Source organism: Phytophthora cinnamomi (genome assembly GCF_018691715.1).
Source record: "Phytophthora cinnamomi strain GKB4 chromosome Unknown Contig22, whole genome shotgun sequence".
Classification (NCBI taxonomy): domain Eukaryota; phylum Oomycota; class Peronosporomycetes; order Peronosporales; family Peronosporaceae; genus Phytophthora; species Phytophthora cinnamomi.
This window is the reverse complement of record NW_027150955.1, coordinates 328,386-349,675: the sequence shown is the minus strand read 5'-3', so window position 1 is coordinate 349,675 and position 21,290 is coordinate 328,386. Positions and strand designations below refer to the sequence as shown.

The following is a 21,290-nucleotide window of genomic DNA, read 5'->3' as shown; positions in this document are numbered from 1 at the left end:
TGTCGAAGGTCGCGTTCGCCATGCCCTGCCTTGGCGGACGCGCAAGGAGCTGGGGTATGGACGCCGACTCTCCGATCCTACGTGCTTCAGCACGTACGAGATATTCAAAGAGGAGCTCAAACAAGCGTTTGAGTCCCCGCAAAACGAGTTCCGGTCGAGGGCGGAGTTCCTCGACCTTCAGCAGGGTAAGCATGACGTCCATGCTTACGCGCAGCGCGCACGATATTTGGTATCAAATATCGTGACTAACCCGATTGACGAGGCGACCAAGTCGTCACGTTCATGAAAGGGCTTAGAGATGGGCCTGTGAAGACCTATCTCTTCCGAGAGTACCCGAGTACTCTCGAAGCTGCGATTACTCTCGCAATGCAAGAAGAGTTTAGCCTGCGGCAGGCTAAACTGCATGCGAGCGTGCCGAGGTCGCAACCGCGCCCGGTAGTGAGCACGGGAGGTCCGGAACCAATGGACCTCTCAATGCAACGGCTGCTGGTCACCAGCAGCACGGAAATAATGTGCGATGCTTCCGTTGCGGAAGGATCGGTCACTTTGCCAGAGAGTGCACGGCTCCGTGCACTACAATGGTGAAGCCGTCGTGGCGATGCTGGGCATCGCCGGGAACAAACAAAAAACGTGAACATCCAGTAGGCGCGGGCGCCCTACTGGTAATGCAGTCGCGCGTGCCGATATCGGGCACGCGACACTGAGGACTGCAGCCCCAGTGAGACCAGCTCACTGAAGAAACAAGATGACAGGCCAAACCTAGTCATCTTGAGGTTTACTCGAAGAGAGCGAGTGACTCTCTTCGAGCTTTGGTAGATTCAGGCGCGTCGAGCAACTTTGTTCGACTACGAAGCCTGCCGAGACTTGACTTCGAGGAGGTAGATACACCTCGAAGTCTTCTGGAGGTACGATTGGCAACAGGTGCCATCAAAACCGAGAAGCGCGTCGTGAACGTGCGCTTCTCGTACAAACAATAAGTGTTTGTCGAACACTTTATCGTCCTGGACCTGGACGATAAGTTCGACGTTGTTATGGGCATGCCGTGGCTTGCACAGCATGATCCGGTGATAGACTGGAAGAAGCGCACGCTCGTGTGCTTCGGACGCGACAGCGGAACAGAGAGCGATGGCCCTGTTACCGCAGCGCGCACCAGCAGGTGCGCGCGGCTCACCAGTCGAGACAGCGCTTAACGCTGCTGTCCCGGAGTGCTTCAAGAAGTGCGCGAGGGCGCGCACAGGAGACCAACGTCGGCAATGCTGCCGACGTCGGAAGTAAAGATGTGTTGGTTCCGGGAACCAACACCCACGTTCAAGCGTGCAGGGACAGTCCCTGACCCGAAGCGGTCAGGTCGACAACGACGCGTCGGCTCCGGGAGCCGACGCACCCTCGGTCATGAGGGCCCCGCCAATGAATGGCGTCGAGGTGACGAAGGCGTGTCAACTCCGGGATTTGACGCTGCAAACAGTGCGGACGGTTGCAAACGTACCGCACTGACGCATTTAGATGCTGTCGTGCAGCCGGGCTGCACGACGAAGCGCCATGCGATCAAGCCGGGCTTGATATCGCGCAGACAGGGTCTGCCGGCGAAGGACATTACCGTGCAGCCGGGCTGCACGAAGGAAAATGCGGTCAAGCCGGGCTTTGATATCGCACGCCCGCGGACAGGGTCCGCCGGCGAACGACTGTCCACGGCCGGGCCTGACCAGAAGAACAACTGTGCGGAGCCGGGATCCGCACACAACAAGAAGGCGGCGCAAGCGGGGAACGTTGCGCAAGTCTCGGTCCGGGACCGAGACGTAACAAGAGCAGTCTGCTGGGCAGACTGCGGCGGTGACGCCGAATGTCAAGACGCTAAGCGTCTTGACGCGCACCGATACTGGATTCTAGTATCGTGACATGGAACTCGCTAGTCCTCCGACGACGGCGTCGGAGTTGACTTCGCTTCCAGCCATGAGCTGAAGCGTTACACGCGCGACTTGCACGATGGACGCATCGAGAAGTCTGCGTTCTTCGGACAGCGAAAGAACGGCGAGGCGAGAGCGAAGAGCTGAGGCAGCTCTTCATGGAAGTACCACTGAGAGTGAAGACACTCTCAGTGCGAAGACGAAGCGAGAGCGCTTCGAGGAATAAGGTTGGGACTCGCTGAAGTCGAGTCCCTATTACGAATTGTTGAGGGAGTACAAAGACGTACTCCCGGAAGAGATTCTGCGGAGCTTCCGCAGGATAAGGGCATTCAGCACGAGATTGATCTCGTGCCGGGCACGAAGTATTGTGTCACGCGGCAGTGGCCACTGCCGCGAGAGCAAGTGAAAGCGATCGACGACTTCTTTGAAAGTCGTCGTAAAGCAGGACAAGTGCGGGAATCAAAGTCCCCGCACAGTGCTCCGACGTTCTGTGTCAAGAAGCCACAGGAGTGGATGGCGCATCGTTCATGCCTACAACAAGCTGAACGATGCGACGGTACCGGCGCAACCGCCGATACCACGAAAAGATGTTATCATCGATTCGATGGCCGGGAGCACAGTTTACAGTGCTCGACTTGCGAGATGGATTTTATCAATCTCAATGCGTGAGAGCGATATCCCTCACGGCAGTGAGCACGCCAAGCGACATGCTCTGGGAATGGCTAGTAATGCCACAGGGGCTTAAGAATGCCCCTGCGACTTTCAACAGGTGCGTGACGCACTTGTTGCGCTCGGTGCGCGACTTCGCACCGAGCTACTTCGATGATGTATTCATCCACAGCCGGGCTGTGGACGGAAGACGACGTAGAGATGCACAGGTGCATCTCCGGAAGCTACTTGAGCTTATGCGAAAGCATAAGCTCTACGCGAACCTGAAGAAGTGTATCTTCGGGGCGAGCGAGATACCCGTCCTCGGGTGTCTCGTAGGGAATAATGGTGTTCGCCCTGACCCGGAAAAGGTCAGAGTGATAAATGAATGGCCAACGCCTTCATGTCAAGGAACTGAGGCAGTTCCTTATTGGCCACGTACTTGTGCAAGTACGTGGAGGGTTATGCGGGCAAGATCCGCTTGCTGTCACAGCTTCTAAGAAAGAAGCTGTGTGGAATTGACACCCGATTGCCAGCAGATTGATGCAGTCAAGCGGGCTTGATTGAGGCGCCGATCTTGGCAGTGGCTGACCAAGATCGCCCATTTCACGTAGTGTGTGACGCATCCGATTTCGCGATCGCATGCGCGTTGATGCAGCACGATCATGAGGGTCGTGATCGTGTCGTCTCGCTACCAATCGCGTCAGCTAAAGCCAGCTGAGCGCAACTATCCGGTGCATGACAAGGAACTCCTTGCCATGAAGTACGCACTCGCAAAGTTCCGAGTGTATTTGCTTGAAGTAGACCATTTGTGGTCTACACGATTATGCTTCACTGCGTACCGCAGTGAAGTCGCCACATACCACAAAGAATGGCGAGATCGCTCATTCTTTGCGGAGTATAACTTCCGGGTCGAATACAAACCCGGAAGATTGAACGTGGTGGCCGACGCGTTATCACGTCGGCCAGACTATGCAGAAGCTGTTGACGTCAATGCCATTGACGCCATGCGATCGAGCAAACCCACACCATCTCTGTTGGATGACGTGAAGGCCGCGTACGCGCACGACGCGGACGCGAAGCTCTTGCTGGCCTATGGCACAGCGCCTTCTGACAAGTCCCGTCAGAAGCCGCCCAAGCACCTGAGCGCGTGCACACCGCTTTCGTGTGCACGACGGACTACTGCTTTACAATGCAGTCGACGACAACGCGGATCGCGTTGTCGTGCTAAATGACCATGATCTGCGACTCAGGATCATGTACGAGTATCACGATGCCCCGACTGCGGGACATCTCGGACGAGAAGACTTACGTCCTTCTCACGCGCGACTTCTACTGGCACCACCAGTATATGGGTGCGCAAGTACATTCTGTGCTTGCGAGGTGTGCCATCGCAAAGCCTGCGCCATTCGCGCAGGCTCCACTGCATCACTACCGACCTGTCGGAGTGTTGGAAGTCCATGTCTTTGACTTCATCTTTGGTCTTCCCCGACAGCGGAGGGAACACCGGTGTTGTGGTCTTTGTAGACCGTTTCCAGCAAGATGGTACATCTTGCTGCGGTGCCAGCAGAGGTGACCGCGAAGCAGACGGCCCGTCTGTTCGTCGACATGGTGTTCAAACACCATGGTACGCCGTCCGACATCGTGTCGGACAGAGACCCGCGCTCACAGCGCACCTGGCGGCAAGAAGTGTTTACACTTCTGGGAGCCAGCTTTCCATGTCGACTGCGGATCATCCGCAGACGGACGGTCAAACCGAGCGCGTGAATCGCGTGCTCGTTGATATGTTGAAGAGCTACGCTCACTCGTTCCAATACTGGAGCGAGTGCTTATCGATGGCAGAGTTTGCCATCAATAACTCAGTGCATGCCTCGACCGGGCATACACCGTTCTACGTGAATGCCATGCGGCATCCACGTCTACCGAGTTTACTCGGAGTGATGGTCCCACTTTAAGTGGGGAGGATCTACGACTGCAATACAGCGAGAAAACCGCTGACACTGCACAGTGTCAGCTGCAACAATGGACAACCCATGAGTTGCGCAGGGCGCAGACTCCAACAACATGGCCAACGACCACGGGTCTGCGCAGGGCGCAGACACCGCAAGAACCACGCAGAGGCCGGGCCTCTTGGGAGAGCGAGCTGAATGACTTCAGCTCGGATGCAATCAGTTTCATCACCAAAAGACAAGCCGTGATTCGGTTTGTCCAAGACACAATAGCAGCTTCTGTTGATCAACAGAAGCTGAACGCAGACAATGCGGGCAGAGGCAACACAAATGAATTTAAAGTTGGTTCATTAGTTTTGTTAGCAACAAAACCTGCCTAGACATGCAGTTTCATTTCGGAGCAAGCAAGCACTCCGCGCTTCATCGGGCCGTTCACTGTGTTGGCACGGCACGGCAACGCATACACGCTAGACATACCGTCTAGCATGCGCCTCCATCCGACCTTTTACGTCGGACGGCTGAAGCCATACCTGCAGCACGAGCCACCTAGCTCGGCTGACCCGAAGCCTCGGCAGGAGCTGAGGCAGAAGCGGAGGACTTGGCCTCGGCGACGAGCAGCCTCTCCTCCAGCGCGCGGACGCGCTGGAGCAACCCCTTCATCTGGGTCCCCAGCTCGACCTGGATATTCGAGGCGGTCTGCGAGACCGTCGCGACTTGTTCTGGTTCGCCAGCTCCTGTTTCAGGGCGGCGAACTCAGCGCTGGGCAGACTCCACGACGGTCACCCGGTCGTGGAGAGGCATACTGATCAGCCCGGGCTGATCATACCCGGCGTGTTCCCCCCCGCCACCGCCGATCCGTGACGCCCGCGGCTCAACCCGCTGGATTGTTGAGCGGAGTGTTGACCATAGTATCGAAAACGAACCCTCAAGGGGCTCGTTTTCGTATTCGTTGGAGAGGTTTCCTCCCCATCGAGATATACATGGAGCCGCGGAACGTCTTGCTGGAGGACGTTCCGGAAATGGTGAGGGCGTACGAAGAGCAGTACGCGCTGGCGCAGCGGTAGTAACACAGCGCTGCGATCATCGCTGCGCCTGAACCTCACGTGCTAAGAACTTAGCACGGAGCTCTTTGAGACTCTCGGGCACACGGAACGACGTGTACCCGTTCAGGTCGCGGTCGCTCAAGCGGACCGCGAATGGTCAATTCCAAAAGATTGACGTGCGGGGACCCCGCGCGTCTAACCTTAAGGGGGGGATGGTGTAACGTGTTAGCACGTACAAGTGGCTGCAAATACTTGTGAATTTAACAGATAGGTTATCTGTTAAACGTTTTGGATACTTCCTCACATTGGTGTAAGACACACCGATGGATACATTGAAGTGGACCACCACAGTGAGTGGTCCACAATAAAGATCCTATTGGTAGAAAGCAGCATCTTTCTACCAATCAGAGACATGCATATTAGGGGGCTCTGACAGCCAGCCGCTGTCAACCCTTTCATAGATGATAAACAGTTTTAGCAGATTTTAGAGGAAGATCAATTTACAAGCAATACAGTTCTCATTTTACCTTAAACTAGCTACTCGAGTCTGTGTCGTTAACTTATATTTGTGTATTCAAATATAATTAACCTAAGTAATTACTAAGTACTTACGCTTCCTCATACACGTTGCGCAACGTGTAAGCTAAAGTAGTGAGTCAAGTTAGACCCACTACAGAAGGACCTTCTATCCAGTTAGGAATCCAGTAGAGTGTAACCAGCAGGAATACCCAGTAGGCTTAGAGGTAGCACGCAGTTCGCGAACTAAGGACCTAAATCAATCACTTTGCATTCTGACATCTAGTGCTCAAACGACCTTCCTTTTGTGGTCTTAAGTCCTGGATCCTGCGGCGTCTTCACGGGTTTGCTGTCCTGCATGCCGAACTTGCTCAGGATCGACTTGAGAAACTTGGTCTGCCGCATCGTCACCTTGCCGGACTCCAAGTCGTTCTTGATCTCCATGCCGAGGAAGTACGTAAGCTCGCCGAGGTCTGTCATTTCGAACCGTTTGCTGAGTGCGCGCTTGGTCGACTCCATCAGCTCGTCGTCGTTGCTGGCCAGGATCAGGTCGTCCACGTAGATGACCACGAAGATCATGCTGTGTCCGTCGCGTTTCACGTAGACGCAATGGTCGGACTCGCACTTGGTGAACCCCAGCTTCAGCATGAACTCGTCGATGGTCTTGTTCCACATGCGCGGCGACTGCTTCAACCCGTACAGTGACTGCTTCAGTTGCACACGTAGTCCGGGTGGTCTTCATCGACGTAGCCGTCCGGTTGCACCATGGATCTTCGTCCAAGCCGCCATTCAGGAACGCCGTCTTCACATCCATCTGATGCAGCTTGAGACCATACTTGGCGGCCAAACTCAGCACGGCCCGGATCGACGTGAACTTGGCCACTGGAGCGAAGGCCTGTCGTAGTCGATGCCGTACTTCTGCGAGAACCCTTGCCACCAGACGCGCCTTGAACCGTTCGACCTCTCCGCCTGGTTCTCCTTCACGCGAAACACCCATCTGTTGCCGATGGCCTTGCGTCCCTTCGGCAGTGGCACACACTTCCACGTCTTGTTCTTGAGCAGCGAGTCGTACCGAGTCGCATGCTTCCTTCCACTTGGCTGCGTCGCTGGATTCCATCGCCGACTGAACGTAGTCGGCATCTCTCCCACTGAATCCACGACGTACGCAGCCTCAAAATCTTGACTCTTGGGCCGCCGCAGACATCTCATCCAGCGTCGAACGTCCATTCTGCGGCGCATATCGCTTGGCCCTCGGCACACTCCACGGTTCTTCTAGTGACTGCGTCCGCGGGTGTCGCTTGCTGCCGGGTTCGAAGTCTTCATCCGCGCAGCCTCATCCTCACTGCCGTCTTCATCCACCTGGACGGAGTCTCTTCATCCGTGGCATCTTCATCGTCTTCATCTGGAAGACCAATCACCACCTACTTCGCAGCATACTCTTGTCTCCCACCGTCGAAGACGTCTTCCATGAACTGCGCGTCGCGGCTCACCAACACGCGACCGCTCTCGATCTCTTCAAACCGATACGCTTTCTCGTGCCCGAGTACCCCAGGAACCGGCAACGCACCGACCGGGCGTCAAACTTGACCGCTTCGCCTTCGGGACCAGCACGTACGCGTGGCAACCAAACACCTTGAGGTTCGCCAGCAGTGGCTTCTTTCCCGTCCAAACTTGGTGCGGTGACTTGTGGCTAATGGCGCGTGTCGGACACCGGTTCCAGAGGAACGTGGCTGTCACCACCGCTTCACCCCAGTAACTCTTCGACAACCCGGCATGCTCCAACATGCAGCGCGCACACTCCACCAACGTCCGGTTCATCCCCGCCACGCCGTTCAGCTGTGGCGTGTACGGCGGCGTGAACTTCTGCACGATACCACGGTCGCTGCAGAACTTGGCCATCTCGCGCGAAGTGTATTCGCCACCGTTGTCGCTCCGGAGCGTTTTCACACGCTTGCCGGTCTGCGTTTCAGCCAACGCAACGAACTCAGCGAACTTGGCGGCCACCTCCGACTTGTTCCGCATCAAGTACACCACACAGAAGTGCGACTTGTCGTCGATGAACGTGACGAAGTAGCGCTTGCCACCAAACGTAGACTTCTACATGGGGCGCACCCATCGCTGTGAACCACTTCCAGCACTTGCTTCGCACGGTTTGGAGACGACTTCATGTAGCTCACTGCGTTTGTTTGCCGAGTGAGCATCCGTCGCACAGCTCCCACTGCTTCACCGATGTCATGTCGATGTCAGAGCCGTAGCCTTCTCTGACGATGGCGTCTAGACCGCCATGCCATGGCCAATGTGACCAAGTCGAAGGTGCCAGAGGTACGACGTGGTGTCCCCTTTGCGATCCTTCGAGCTTGCCACATTGGCCTCGTCAGGCATCACCGGTATCATGCTCAGCTTGAACAGCTCTTTGCCTTCGCGAGCGCCGAGCTTCCACTCTGAGACCCTTCGTCTCCGTGAAGCACCGTCGCTCTCGAACGTCACAGGCCCGACGTCCTTGGTGAATCTGCCGACGGAGAACAGGTTGCGCGACACTGGGAATGTGCCACATTCGTGAGCACACTTCTGACGCCGCGTGGGTCTGCATCTTCATCACGATGTCGCCTCTCCCGATCGCTTGACACACCGTCGTCCGCGAGATGTACGTCCACCGGCGGATCTTCTTGCGGATTCCTCATGAACTTCTTGGAACTGGTCATGTGCTGCGTTGCACCCGAGTCGACCAGCCATACCTCATTCGACTTGGTGGTGTTGCTCCCACCACCAACCGAGAAGAGGAAGTCGCCAGAGTCGTCCTCACTCTGCGCGACGTTCGCTCGCTGCGGCCTCTGCCGCTCCGCGTTCTCGCACAGGACACTTGGCGATCCAATGTCCTTGCTCCCCACAGTAGTGGCAGGCGCTAGCCTTGTTGGCGGTCGCCTGCCGTCCCTGCGTTGTCGCTTGTCATGAACGCTTGGCCTTGACCGTGCGCGGCTCCGTCGACGCCGCCACCTTGCTCCTTGCGCGTCATGTCCTCATGCAGCAGCCGAGCCGTCACGAGTTCCCGACAGCGAGTCAGCTCTCGACTCCAACACCGTGATGAGGAACTGGTACGACTCGCTGAGACTCCCAAGAAGCGTGATCACCAAGTCATCCTCGCTGACCGGAGCGCCCACTGCGTCGAGCTGCTCCGCCAGAGTCTTGATCTTGTTGATGTGCTCCAGCACATCATCACCTTCCGCCATCATCGTCGTGAAGAAACGTCGACGAAGGAAGAGCTTGTTGGCCAAACTCTTCTTCTCGAAGTGTCCTTCCAGTTTTGACCATGCATCGTACGCATCCTTCGCCGACCGGACCAGCGGCAGCTGCAGATCTTCCATCGCGAGACAGATGATCGCCAGCGCCTTGCGAGACTTCCTCTTGAACGACGTTTGGTCCAGCGTAGTGGCGCAGTGCTCCAGCTTGATCTCTCCACTTGTCACTTCCCACAGGTCTCGTTCCTCGAGCACCATCGCCATCTTGAACTTCCACGTGTGGAAGTTGGTTCCGTCGAACTTGTTGATGCGAGAGGTCGTGGTCGAGGCGGCGTCCATGGCGAAAGCGTAGTCAGGTCTTCAGCAGGAAAACGGGGCTTGGGCTCATAACCAAAAGGAAGGTCGTTTGAGCACTAGATGTCAGAATGCAAAGTGATTGATTTAGGTCCTTAGTTCGCGAACTGCGTGCTACCTCTAAGCCTACTGGATATTCCTGCTGGATACACTCTACTGGATTCCTAACTGGATAGAAGGTCCTTCAGCCAATCAGCGAGTGCCACGTAGATGCCCATCCTGTACCCACAATCATGTACCCACGCGTCCCATCATCAGCGTCCTGTAATCCTCGTCCCATCATCAGCGTCCCGTAATCCTCGTCCCATCATCACACGAATGATGGCGGCACCACTGAGTGAAGGTCACACCGGTACCTTACTGGTACACCGCAGCTGGTCGAGGCGATCCCTTGACAACAACCAGCCCAGTCTGCGTCCGAGTAGCCACACACAACTCCGCAGCCGTCACCCTTCGAGAACTCGATGCCATGAGTGGGCGTGGCTTGCAGATACCGGAGCACACGCTTGAGGGCTTGCCAGTGTGTGGGACACGGGTCGGCAGTGAACTGACTCAGCACGCCTACTGCGGCAGCCAGGTCCGGACGCGTCGCCACCATCAGGTACATCAACGCGCCGACAGCACTCCGATACGGCACGTTCTTCATCGTGTCTTCATGCTTGCAGCCACCCTCGCACATGTTCTTGGTCAACTTAAGTCCTGGATCCTGCGGCGTCTTCACGGGTTTGCTGTCCTGCATGCCGAACTTGCTCAGGATCGACTTGAGAAACTTGGTCTGCCGCATCGTCACCTTGCCGGACTCCAAGTCGTTCTTGATCTCCATGCCGAGGAAGTACGTAAGCTCGCCGAGGTCTGTCATTTCGAACCGTTTGCTGAGTGCGCGCTTGGTCGACTCCATCAGCTCGTCGTCGTTGCTGGCCAGGATCAGGTCGTCCACGTAGATGACCACGAAGATCATGCTGTGTCCGTCGCGTTTCACGTAGACGCAATGGTCGGACTCGCACTTGGTGAACCCCAGCTTCAGCATGAACTCGTCGATGGTCTTGTTCCACATGCGCGGCGACTGCTTCAACCCGTACAATGACTGCTTCAGCTTGCACGTAGTCCGGGTGGTCTTCATCGACGTAGCCGTCCGGTTGCACCATGTAGATCTCTTCGTCCAAGCCGCCATTCAGGAACGCCGTCTTCACATCCATCTGATGCAGCTTGAGACCATACTTGGCGGCCAAACTCAGCACGGCCCGGATCGACGTGAACTTGGCCACTGGAGCGAAGGTCTCGTCGTAGTCGATGCCGTACTTCTGCGAGAACCCCTTGGCCACCAGACGCGCCTTGAACCGTTCGACCTCTCCAGCCTGGTTCTCCTTCACGCGAAACACCCATCTGTTGCCGATGGCCTTGCGTCCCTTCGGCAGTGGCACCACTTCCACGTCTTGTTCTTGAGCAGCGAGTCGTACTCCGAGTCGCATGCTTCCTTCCACTTGGCTGCGTCGCTGGATTCCATCGCCGACTTGAACGTAGTCGGCATCTCTCCCACTGAATCCACGACGTACGCAGCCTCAAAATCTTGACTCTCTTGGGCCGCCGCAGACATCTCATCCAGCGTCGAACGTCCATTCTGCGGCGCATATCGCTTGGCCCTCGGCACCTCCACGGCTTCTTCTAGTGACTGCGTCCGCGGGTGTCGCTTGCTGCCGGGTTCGAAGTCTTCATCCCGCGCAGCCTCATCCTCACTGCCGTCTTCAATTCGGACGGAGTCTCTTCATCCGTGGCATCTTCATCGTCTTCATCTGGAAGACCAATCACCACCTACTTCGCAGCATACTTGCGTCTCCCACCGTCGAAGACGTCTTCCATGAACTGCGCGTCGCGGCTCACCAACACGCGACCGCTCTCGATCTCTTCAAACCGATACGCTTTCTCGTGCTCCGAGTACCCCAGGAACCGGCAACGCACCGACCGGGCGTCAAACTTGGACCGCTTCGCCTTCGGGACCAGCACGTACGCGTGGCAACCAAACACCTTGAGGTTCGCCAGCAGTGGCTTCTTTCCCGTCCAAACTTGGTGCGGCGACTTGTCGTGGCTAATGGCGCGTGTCGGACACCGGTTCCGGAGGAACGTGGCTGTCACCACCGCTTCACCCCAGTAACTCTTCGACAACCCGGCATGCTCCAACATGCAGCGCGCACACTCCACCAACGTCCGGTTCATCCGTTCCGCCACGCCGTTCAGCTGTGGCGTGTACGGCGGCGTGAACTTCTGCACGATACCACGGTCGCTGCAGAACTTGGCCATCTCGCGCGAAGTGTACTCGCCACCGTTGTCGCTCCGGAGCGTTTTCACACGCTTGCCGGTCTGCGTTTCCGCCAACACAACGAACTCAGCGAACTTGGCGGCCACCTCCGACTTGTTCCGCATCAAGTACACCACACAGAAGTGCGACTTGTCGTCGATGAACGTGACGAAGTAGTGCTTGCCACCAAACGTAGACGTCTGCATGGGGCCGCACACATCGCTGTGAACCACTTCCAGCACTTGCTTCGCACGGTTTGGAGACGACTTCATGTAGCTCACTCGCGTTTGCTTGCCGAGTGAGCATCCGTCGCACAGCTCCCACTGCTTCACCGATGTCACGTCGATGTCAGAGCCGTAGCCCTTCTTGACGATGGCGTCTAGACCGCCGTGGCCAATGTGACCAAGTCGAAGGTGCCAGAGGTACGACGTGGTGTCCCCTTTGCGATCCTTCGAGCCTGCCACATTGGCCTCGTCAGGCATCACCGGTGTCATGCTCAGCTTGAACAGCCCTTTGCCTTCGCGAGCGCCGAGCTTCCACTTGAGACCCTTCGTCTCCGTGAAGCACCCGTCGCTCTCGAACGTCACAGGCCCGACGTCCTTGGTGAATCTGCCGACGGAGAACAGGTTGCGCGACAACTTGGGAATGTGCCACACATTCGTGAGCACACCCTTCTTGACGCCGCGCGGGGTCTGCATCTTCATCACGATGTCGCCTCTCCCAATCGCTTGCACCACACCGTCGTCCGCGAGATGCACGTCCACCGGCGAGATCTTCTTGTAGTTCCTCATGAACTTCTTGGAACTGGTCATGTGCTGCGTCGCAGTCGACCAGCCACACCTCATTCGACTTGGTGGTGTTGCTCCCACCACCAACCGAGAAGAGGAAGTCGCCAGAGTCGTCCTCACTCTGCGCGACGTTCGCTCGCTGCGGCCTCTGCCGCTCCGCGTTCTCGCGGATTCGCACAGGACACTTGGCGATCCAGTGTCCTTGCTCCCCACAGTAGTGGCAGGCGCTGGCCTTGTTGGCGGTCGCCTGCCGTCCCTACGCTTGCCGTTGTCGCTTGTCATGAACGCTTGGCCTTGACCGTGCGCGGCTCCGTCGACGCCGCCACCTTGCTCCTTGCGCTTCATGTCCTCATGCAGCAGCCGAGCCGTCACGAGTTCCCACGACAGCGAGTCGGCTCTCGACTCCAACACCGTGATGAGGAACTGGTACGACTCGCTGAGACTCCCAAGAAGCGTGATCACCAAGTCATCCTCGCTGACCGGAGCGCCCACTGCGTCGAGCTGCTCCGCCAGAGTCTTGATCTTGTTGATGTGCTCCAGCACATCATCACCTTCCGCCATCATCGTCGTGAAGAAACGTCGACGAAGGAAGAGCTTGTTGGCCAAACTCTTCTTCTCGAAGTGTCCTTCCAGTTTTGACCATGCATCGTACGCATCCTTCGCCGACCGGACCAGCGGCAGCTGCGAATCTTCCATCGCGAGACAGATGATCGCCAGCGCCTTGCGAGACTTCCTCTTGAACGTCGTTTGGTCCAGCGTAGTGGCGCAGTGCTCCAGCTTGATCTCTCCACTTGTCACTTCCCACAGGTCTCGTTCCTCGAGCACCATCGCCATCTTGAACTTCCACGTGTGGAAGTTGGTTCCGTCGAACTTGTTGATGCGAGAGGTCGTGGTCGAGGCGGCGTCCATGGCGAAAGCGTAGTCGGAGTCTTCAGCAGGGAAAACGGGGTTTGGGCTCATAACCAAAAGGAAGGTCGTTTGAGCACTAGATGTCAGAATGCAAAGTGATTGATTTAGGTCCTTAGTTCGCGAACTGCGTGCTACCTCTAAGCCTACTGGATATTCCTGCTGGATACACTCTACTGGATTCCTAACTGGATAGAAGGTCCTTCAGCCAATCAGCGAGTGCCACGTAGATGCCCATCCTGTACCCACAATCATGTACCCACGCGTCCCATCATCAGCGTCCTGTAATCCTCGTCCCATCATCAGCGTCCCGTAATCCTCGTCCCATCATCACACGAATGATGGCGGCACCACTGAGTGAAGGTCACACCGGTACGTTACTGGTACACCGCAACTGGTCGAGGCGATCCCTTGACAACAGGTACCGACTCCGCGCTGGTTGTTGGGCAGTTTGGCGGCGCGGAAGACACCTCGCAGCCGCTTTGACTTGAGTTCGGCGCGAATTGCCTTGCGCCACTGGACTTGGTCTGGTCCGTTCACAGCTTCTTGAAACGTCTTCGGCTCCGCGCTGTCACTTGCTTCCACAGCATTTGCACTTGCACGCCAGAACATGGGCGGAGTCGAGCCGTCTTCATCGTCTTCTTCCGATTTTCTTCTTGCGCCGCCGTAGATTCACGTTGGTCTTCATCTTCGGAGCGTCCAGGTGCACTTGCTTCTTCGAGTCCAGCACTGCGACGAGGACGCCGAACGTTGTTGCGATCTTGGTTGTCCGGACGCGATTTGCGCTTCCCCGCCTGCGTGAACACCCTTGTGCCGGAGTCGTCGGAGACTTGCATGTCGTCAAAAACGTCCGTAAGTCGGTTGACTTCTTCACCATCGGCAGCCGTGGAGTCATCGAAGCTTGACTCATCGAATGTGACAACGCGAGAGATCACCACCTGCCCCGCCTCGATGTCATAAACTCAATACGCCTTGGAACGCTCCTTGTAACCCATGAAAATTCCTTCACGAGCTTTCGGGTCCCACTTGAGTCGCTTCTCCTTCGGCGTCAAAACGTAGGCCTTGCACCCGAAGATCCGCATGTGCTTGACGTTGGGCTTGGACTTGTAGACGATCTCGAACGGAGTTTTGTCGGGCGACTTGGGTGACGGCAGACGATTCTTGATGTAAATCGCCGTCATCGGTGCTTCCGCCCAGAACGTCTTGTCCAACCCAGCGTAGTGAAGCATGCTGCGGCCGATGGTCACGATGGTTCGGTTGGCGCGTTCAGCCGTCGCGTTCGTTTGGTGCGCATACCGAACCGTGGGCTGCACATCGATGCCGTGGTCTTCGTAGTACGCCAAGAGCGAATTGGTCGCGAACTCCTTGGCTCCGTCATGGCGCACGAACTTCACCCTGGCATCGAATTGCTTCTCCACCTTGGTGATGAATCGGCGCAAGCAGCCTTCTGAAGAAGGTCGTAGTTGGGTCTTGCACTGTTCGACTTGGTCGTTGACACCGCCGAGGCTTGGGGCGAGGCGAGGAAGGTCACTTGGGGGGTTGAATCGAAATTCAGAAGTGATTGGATTGTTGGAACTTACACCCTAGGCTAGTGCTAAAGACACGCGGCCATGCGTCCTATCAACTAGTGCGTCTAATCAACCATCATTCTACACTACTCGTCCAATCAACCTACTCGTCTAATCAACGTGTGGTCGTATTGGACCGGTTCGGGTACCTCGGAACTGGTACAGTGTACCAAGGTTCAGTACCCTGCAACACGCCCCCTCAATGCGAACACGCGTGAACGCCGAGCGCAGCCGTCAAGTCCTTGTGGCGTGGTCCGGCAAGTCCCTTGGTCATGATGTCGGCCAGCATGGTGGCAGTCTCGCAGTACTCGACGATCACTTCGCCGCGCTTGACTTCGTCGCGGATGTGATGGTACTTGATGTCGATGTGCTTGGCGCGGCCATGGTTGACGGGGTTCTTGGTCATCTTGATGCACGACTGGTTGTCTTCGAAAATCTTCAACTCGGGCGTGACTCCGCCTGCAGCAACCAGGATCTCGCACAGCAGCTTGTGCACCCACTTGCCTTCTTGAATCGCCAAACTCAGTGCGATGTACTCAGCCTCGCTTGTCGAGAGCGACACACTTGACTGCTTCTTGGAACCCCACGAGATCGGTCCGCCGGCGACTTGGAACAGGTAGCCCGACGTAGACTTGCGATCACTAAGATCACCAGCCCAGTCGGCATCCGAGTAACCTTGAAAGTCGATGTCCTTGCCCGGCGAGAAGCGGATTCCGTGCGACTTGGTCCCTTGAAGGTAGCGGAAGATGCGCTTGACCGCAATCCAGTGCTCGACTTGCGGGTTCTCCATGAAGCGTGACACGTAGCCGACAGCGAACGCAATGTCCGGGCGAGTCGATGTCATCAAATGCATGAGTGCACCGACAGCCTCGCGAAATGGCGCGTCCAACTTGGTCATGGCGTCGCTTGAGACCAGCTTCATGCTGATGTCGACCGGGCTTGCAGCGGGTTTGCAGTCTTGCATGCCGAAGCGCTCCAGGATGTCGTTGATGCAGCGAGCTTGGCTCAGCGTAACACTGCCATCCGCGTTGTCGACCACCTCGATCCCGACGATGAAGGAGCACTTGCCACTGTCGGTCATCTCGAACCGCGACTTGAGCTGGCGCTTGACTTCCGCGATCATTTCCGCCGAGCTTCCGGTCACCAAGACGTCGTCCACGTAGACCAGCAGCAGAACGCATTCGCCGTCGACGACCTTGATGTAGAGGCAGGGGTCGTAGCTTGACACGCGAAATCCGATGGAGCGCACATACTCGTCGAAGGTCTCGTTCCATACGCGCGAAGCTTGCTTGAGCCCGTAAATCGCCTTGAGCAATTCCACGCAGTCGAAACCGTCGTCCAGTTCCACGCCTTCAGGCACGCTGCAGAACACCTTCTCCTTCATCAAGCCGTACAGGAACGCAGTCACCACGTCGAGCTGGTCCATGGGCCATCCGAAGTACTTGGCAACCGCAATGATCATTCGCAGCGTGACGTACTTGACCACGGGCGAAAACGTCTCGGTGTAGTCGATCCCATACTTCTGCACGAAACCTTTCGCGACGAGCCGAGTCTTGAACTTCTCGATCGACCCGTCCGCGTTGCGCTTGATCTTGAACACCCACTTGGTACCGACAGCGCGCTGGTTGCTGGGCAGTTTGGCGGCGCGGAAAACACCTCGCAGCCGCATTGACTTGAGTTCGGCGCGAATTGCCTTGCGCCACTGGACTTGGTCTGGTCCGTTCACAGCTTCTTGAAACGTCTTCGGCTCCGCGCTGTCACTTGCTTCCACAGCATTTGCACTTGCACGCCAAAACATGGGCGGAGTCGAGCCGTCTTCATCGTCTTCTTCCGATTTTGCTTCTTGCGCCACCGTAGATTCACGTTGGTCTTCATCTTCGGAGCGTCCAGGTGCACTTGCTTCTTCGAGTCCAGCACTGCGACGAGGACGCCGAACGTTGTTGCGATCTTGGTTGTCCGGACGCGATTTGCGCTTCCCCGCCTGCGTGAACACCCTTGTGCCGGAGTCGTCGGAGACTTGCATGTCGTCGAAAACGTCCGTAAGTCGGTTGACTTCTTCACCATCGGCAGCCGTGGAGTCGTCGAAGCTTGACTCATCGAATGTGACATCGCGAGAGATGACCACCTGCCCCGCCTCGATGTCATAAACTCGATACGCCTCGGAACGCTCCTCGTAACCCATGAAAATTCCTTCACGAGCTTTCGGGTCCCACTTGAGTCGCTTCTCCTTCGGCGTCAAAACGTAGGCCTTGCACCCGAAGATCCGCATGTGCTTGACGTTGGGCTTGGACTTGTAGACGATCTCGAACGGAGTTTTGTCGGGCGACTTGGGTGACGGCAGACGATTCTTGATGTAAATCGCCGTCATCGCTGCTTCCGCCCAGAACGTCTTGTCCAACCCAGCGTAGTGAAGCATGCTGCGTCCGATGGTCACGATGGTTCGGTTGGCTCGTTCAGCCGTCGCGTTCGTTTGGTGCGCATACCGAACCGTGGGCTGCACATCGATGCCGTGGTCTTCGTAGTACGCCAAGAGCGAATTGGTCGCGAACTCCTTGGCCCCGTCATGGCGCACGAACTTCACCCTGGCATCGAATTGCTTCTCCACCTTGGTGATGAAGCGGCGCAAGCAGCCTTCGCTCTCCGATCTGGCTCGCAGACAGAATCCCGACATGCAGCCGCTGGCTTCGTCCGTGATGAGCAGCAAGTAGCGGCTGCCACCCAGCGACTCTTCCTCCATGGGCCCGCAAATGTCGAAGTGAAGGAACTCGAACGGCTTGTACTTGCGCTTGTTCGGGTTGCTTGGGAAGGGCTTTTGCACCATTTTCCCTTGTTGGCACCCACGACATTGGCTTGACTTCTTCGACGATGTCGGCATTTTCGCACCCGTCACCATGCCACTTGAGACCATCTTCCGAAGAACGTCATTCGGCGCGTGACCCAAACGCGCGTGAAGATCCACCGCGTTGACCGACGCCTTGGACACCGAATTCGCAGCGCAGCTTGGGACTCGGAGCCAGTAGAGACCGTCGATCAGGTCCGCGGAAGCCACGATTTTCTTCGACTTCTTCTGTGCTATGTGCATTTCAGCACCATCAAACACCACCTTGAACAGTCCGCTTCGGTTGATCTGCGGCACCGAAAGCAGGTTCTTGTTCATGCTTGGGACATACAGTGCATCTTGAATGCGGATGTCGCACTCCTTGCCGTTGGCCAAAGTGACCCGCTGCATGACCGTCCCGACTCCCATGATCTTGGCCGTATTGCCGTTGGCGACCGTGAGTTCACCTTCGTCGCACACCTTGATGTCGACAAACTTGGTCTTGTCGTTGCAGATGTGGTGCGTGGCACCACTGTCGATCGCCCATGAGCCTTGAAACTTGTTGGTCCTGGAGACTCCACACTCCATAGAGACCGCGAACGCGACGCAGTCGTCATCGCTGTCGTCACGCCACTGGACGTTGTTCGCACCGCGACCAGACCGGCCACGTCGTACACCTCGATTCTCCTCCTTCTGCTTGGTCCAGCACTTTTCCATGACGTGCCCCGATTTTCCGCAGTACGTGCAGTGGCGACTTTCACGGTCGGCATTGAAGGCCCTCACAGCATCTTCAATCTTCACCTGAGCCGTCTTCTCACCCTCCCGCTTGATGTGCTCATTCGTGAGCACCTTGATCACATCTTGAGTGCGCAGCTCTGCGTTGCTCATCTCCAAGTTGAGAACGACGTTCTCGAAACTCTTGGGCAGACTCCTGAAGAAGGTCGTACTTGGATCTTGCACTGTTGCACTGGTTGCCTTGGTCGTTGACACCGCCGAGGCTTGGAGCGAGGCGAGGAAGGTCATTTGGGGGGTTGAATCGAAATTCAGAAGTGATTGCATTGTTGGAGCTTACGCCCTAGGCCAGTGCTAAAGACACGCGGCCATGCGTCCTATCAACTAGTGCGTCTAATCAATCATCATTCTACACTACTCGTCCAATCAACCTACTCGTCTAATCAACCTGTGGTCGTATTGGACCGGTTGGGGTACCTCGGAACTGGTACAGTGTACCAAGGTTCAGTATCCTGTAACACGCCCCCTCAATGCGAACACGCGTGAACGCCGAGCGCAGCCGTCAAGTCCTTGTGGCGTGGTCCGGCAAGTCCCTTGGTCATGATGTCGGCCAGCATGGTGGCAGTCTCGCAGTACTCGACGATCACTTCGCCGCGCTTGACTTCGTCGCGGATGTGATGGTACTTGATGTCGATGTGCTTGGCGCGGCCATGGTTGACGGGGTTCTTGGTCATCTTGATGCACGACTGGTTGTCTTCGAAAATCTTCAACTCGGGCGTGACTCCACCTGCAGCAACCAGGATCTCGCACAGCAGCTTGTGCACCCACTTGCCTTCTTGAATCGCCAAACTCAGTGCGATGTACTCAGCCTCGCTCGTCGAGAGTGACACACTTGACGGCTTCTTGGAACCCCACGAGATCGGTCCGCCGGCGACTTGGAACAGGTAGCCCGACGTAGACTTGCGATCACTAAGATCACCAGCCCAGTCGGCATCCGAGTAACCTTGAAAGTCGATGTCCTTGCCCGGCGAGAAGCGGATTCCGTGCGACTTGGTCCCTTGAAGGTAGCGGAAGATGCGCTTGACCGCAATCCAGTGCTCGACTTGCGGGTTCTCCATGAAGCGTGACACGTAGCCGACAGCGAACGCAATGTCCGGGCGAGTCGATGTCATCAAGTGCATGAGTGCACCGACAGCCTCGCGAAATGGCGCGTCCAACTTGGTCATGGCGTCGCTTGAGACCAGCTTCATGCTGATGTCGACCGGACTTGCAGCGTGTTTGCAGTCTTGCATGCCGAAGCGCTCCAGGATGTCGTTGATGTAGCGAGCTTGGCTCAGCGTGACACTGCCATCCGCGTTGTCGACCACCTCGATCCCAAGGATGAAGGAACACTTGCCACTGTCGGTCATCTCGAACCGCGACTTGAGTTGGCGCTTGACTTCCGCGATCATTTCCGCCGAACTTCCGGTCACCAAGACGTCGTCCACGTAGACCAGCAGCAAAACGCATTCGCAGTCGACGACCTTGATGTAGAGGCAGGGGTCGTAGCTTGACACGCGAAAACCGATGGAGCGCACGTACTCGTCGAAGGTCTCGTTGCAAACTCGCGAAGCTTGCTTGAGCCCGTAAATCGCCTTGAGCAGTTCCACGCAGTCGAAACCGTCGTCCAGTTCCACGCCTTCAGGCACGCTGCAGAACACCTTCTCCTCCATCAAGCCGTACAGGAACGCAGTCACCACGTCGAGTTGGTCCATGGGCCATCCGAAGTACTTGGCAACCGCAATGATCATTCGCAGCGTGACGTACTTGACCACGGGCGAAAACGTCTCGGTGTAGTCGATGCCATACTTCTGCACGAAGCCTTTCGCGACGAGCCGAGCCTTGAACTTCTCGATCGATCCGTCCGCGTTGCGCTTGATCTTGAACACCCACTTGGTACCGACTGCACGTTGGTTGTTGGGCAGTTGGCGGCTCGGAAAACACCTCGCAGCCGCATTGACTTGAGTTCGGCGCGAATTGCCTTGCGCCACTGGACTTGGTCTGGTCCGTTCACAGCTTCTTGAAACGTCTTCGGCTCCGCGCTGTCACTTGCTTCCACCGCATTCGCACTTGCACGCCAGAACATGGGCGGAGTCGAGCCGTCTTCATCGTCTTCTTCCGATTTTGCTTCTTGTGTCGCCGTAGATTCACGTTGGTCTTCATCTTCCGAGCGTCCAGGCAAAAGGAAGGTCGTTTGAGCACTTGATTTCAGAATGCAAAGTGATTGATTTAGGTCCTGAGTTCGCGAACTGCGTGCTACCTCTAAGCCTAGTGGATATTCCTGCTGGATACACTCTACTGGATTCCTAACTGGATAGAAGGCCCTTCAGCCAATCAGCGAGTGCCACGTAGATGCCCATCCGGTACCCACAATCCTGTACCCACGCGTCCCATCATCAGCGTTCCGTAATCCTCGTCCCATCATCAGCGTTCCGTAATCCTCGTCCCATCACCAGCGTCCCGTAATCTTCGTCCCATTATCACACGAATGATGGC

General features: G+C 56.6%; 9 protein-coding genes across 9 annotated transcripts; 1 reads left to right on the top strand and 8 right to left on the bottom strand.

The window, feature by feature from the left end:
- Nucleotides 1–1,253: 1,253 nt before the first annotated feature.
- Nucleotides 1,254–1,895, top strand: IUM83_12072 (reverse transcriptase; the record flags this gene model as incomplete). Its single annotated transcript, XM_067936674.1, has 1 exon — nucleotides 1,254–1,895. The coding sequence occupies one exon, from the start codon at nucleotides 1,254–1,256 to the stop codon at nucleotides 1,893–1,895; it is 642 nt and encodes a 213-aa protein (XP_067794949.1).
- Nucleotides 1,896–6,342: 4,447 nt separating this feature from the next.
- IUM83_12071 (retrovirus-related gag-pol polyprotein) lies at nucleotides 6,343–6,735 on the bottom strand (the record flags this gene model as incomplete). Its single annotated transcript, XM_067936673.1, has 1 exon — nucleotides 6,343–6,735. The coding sequence occupies one exon, from the start codon at nucleotides 6,733–6,735 to the stop codon at nucleotides 6,343–6,345; it is 393 nt and encodes a 130-aa protein (XP_067795118.1).
- Nucleotides 6,736–6,909: 174 nt separating this feature from the next.
- Nucleotides 6,910–8,915, bottom strand: IUM83_12070 (retrovirus-related pol polyprotein from transposon tnt 1-94; the record flags this gene model as incomplete). The annotated part of the gene is made up of 4 exons (XM_067936672.1): nucleotides 6,910–7,288; nucleotides 7,628–8,157; nucleotides 8,341–8,597; nucleotides 8,690–8,915. 4 exons carry the CDS (start codon nucleotides 8,913–8,915, stop codon nucleotides 6,910–6,912), a joined length of 1,392 nt encoding a protein of 463 aa, XP_067794999.1.
- Nucleotides 8,916–9,077: 162 nt separating this feature from the next.
- IUM83_12069 (Copia proteinlike) lies at nucleotides 9,078–9,635 on the bottom strand (the record flags this gene model as incomplete). Its single annotated transcript, XM_067936671.1, has 1 exon — nucleotides 9,078–9,635. One exon carries the CDS (start codon nucleotides 9,633–9,635, stop codon nucleotides 9,078–9,080), a length of 558 nt encoding a protein of 185 aa, XP_067795011.1.
- A 179-nt stretch (nucleotides 9,636–9,814) lies between these two features.
- On the bottom strand, nucleotides 9,815–11,119 carry IUM83_12068 (retrovirus-related gag-pol polyprotein; the record flags this gene model as incomplete). Its single annotated transcript, XM_067936670.1, has 3 exons — nucleotides 9,815–9,869; nucleotides 10,007–10,668; nucleotides 10,730–11,119. The coding sequence occupies 3 exons, from the start codon at nucleotides 11,117–11,119 to the stop codon at nucleotides 9,815–9,817; spliced, it is 1,107 nt and encodes a 368-aa protein (XP_067795012.1).
- A 340-nt stretch (nucleotides 11,120–11,459) lies between these two features.
- IUM83_12067 (Integrase catalytic core protein) lies at nucleotides 11,460–13,640 on the bottom strand (the record flags this gene model as incomplete). The annotated part of the gene is made up of 3 exons (XM_067936669.1): nucleotides 11,460–12,758; nucleotides 12,820–12,932; nucleotides 12,992–13,640. The coding sequence occupies 3 exons, from the start codon at nucleotides 13,638–13,640 to the stop codon at nucleotides 11,460–11,462; spliced, it is 2,061 nt and encodes a 686-aa protein (XP_067795013.1).
- A 959-nt stretch (nucleotides 13,641–14,599) lies between these two features.
- Nucleotides 14,600–15,076, bottom strand: IUM83_12066 (putative integrase; the record flags this gene model as incomplete). Its single annotated transcript, XM_067936668.1, has 1 exon — nucleotides 14,600–15,076. One exon carries the CDS (start codon nucleotides 15,074–15,076, stop codon nucleotides 14,600–14,602), a length of 477 nt encoding a protein of 158 aa, XP_067795014.1.
- A 328-nt stretch (nucleotides 15,077–15,404) lies between these two features.
- On the bottom strand, nucleotides 15,405–19,046 carry IUM83_12065 (Retrovirus-related Pol polyprotein from transposon TNT 1-94; the record flags this gene model as incomplete). The annotated part of the gene is made up of 1 exon (XM_067936667.1): nucleotides 15,405–19,046. The coding sequence occupies one exon, from the start codon at nucleotides 19,044–19,046 to the stop codon at nucleotides 15,405–15,407; it is 3,642 nt and encodes a 1,213-aa protein (XP_067794943.1).
- A 236-nt stretch (nucleotides 19,047–19,282) lies between these two features.
- On the bottom strand, nucleotides 19,283–20,719 carry IUM83_12064 (Integrase catalytic core protein; the record flags this gene model as incomplete). Its single annotated transcript, XM_067936666.1, has 1 exon — nucleotides 19,283–20,719. One exon carries the CDS (start codon nucleotides 20,717–20,719, stop codon nucleotides 19,283–19,285), a length of 1,437 nt encoding a protein of 478 aa, XP_067794983.1.
- Nucleotides 20,720–21,290: the final 571 nt, after the last annotated feature.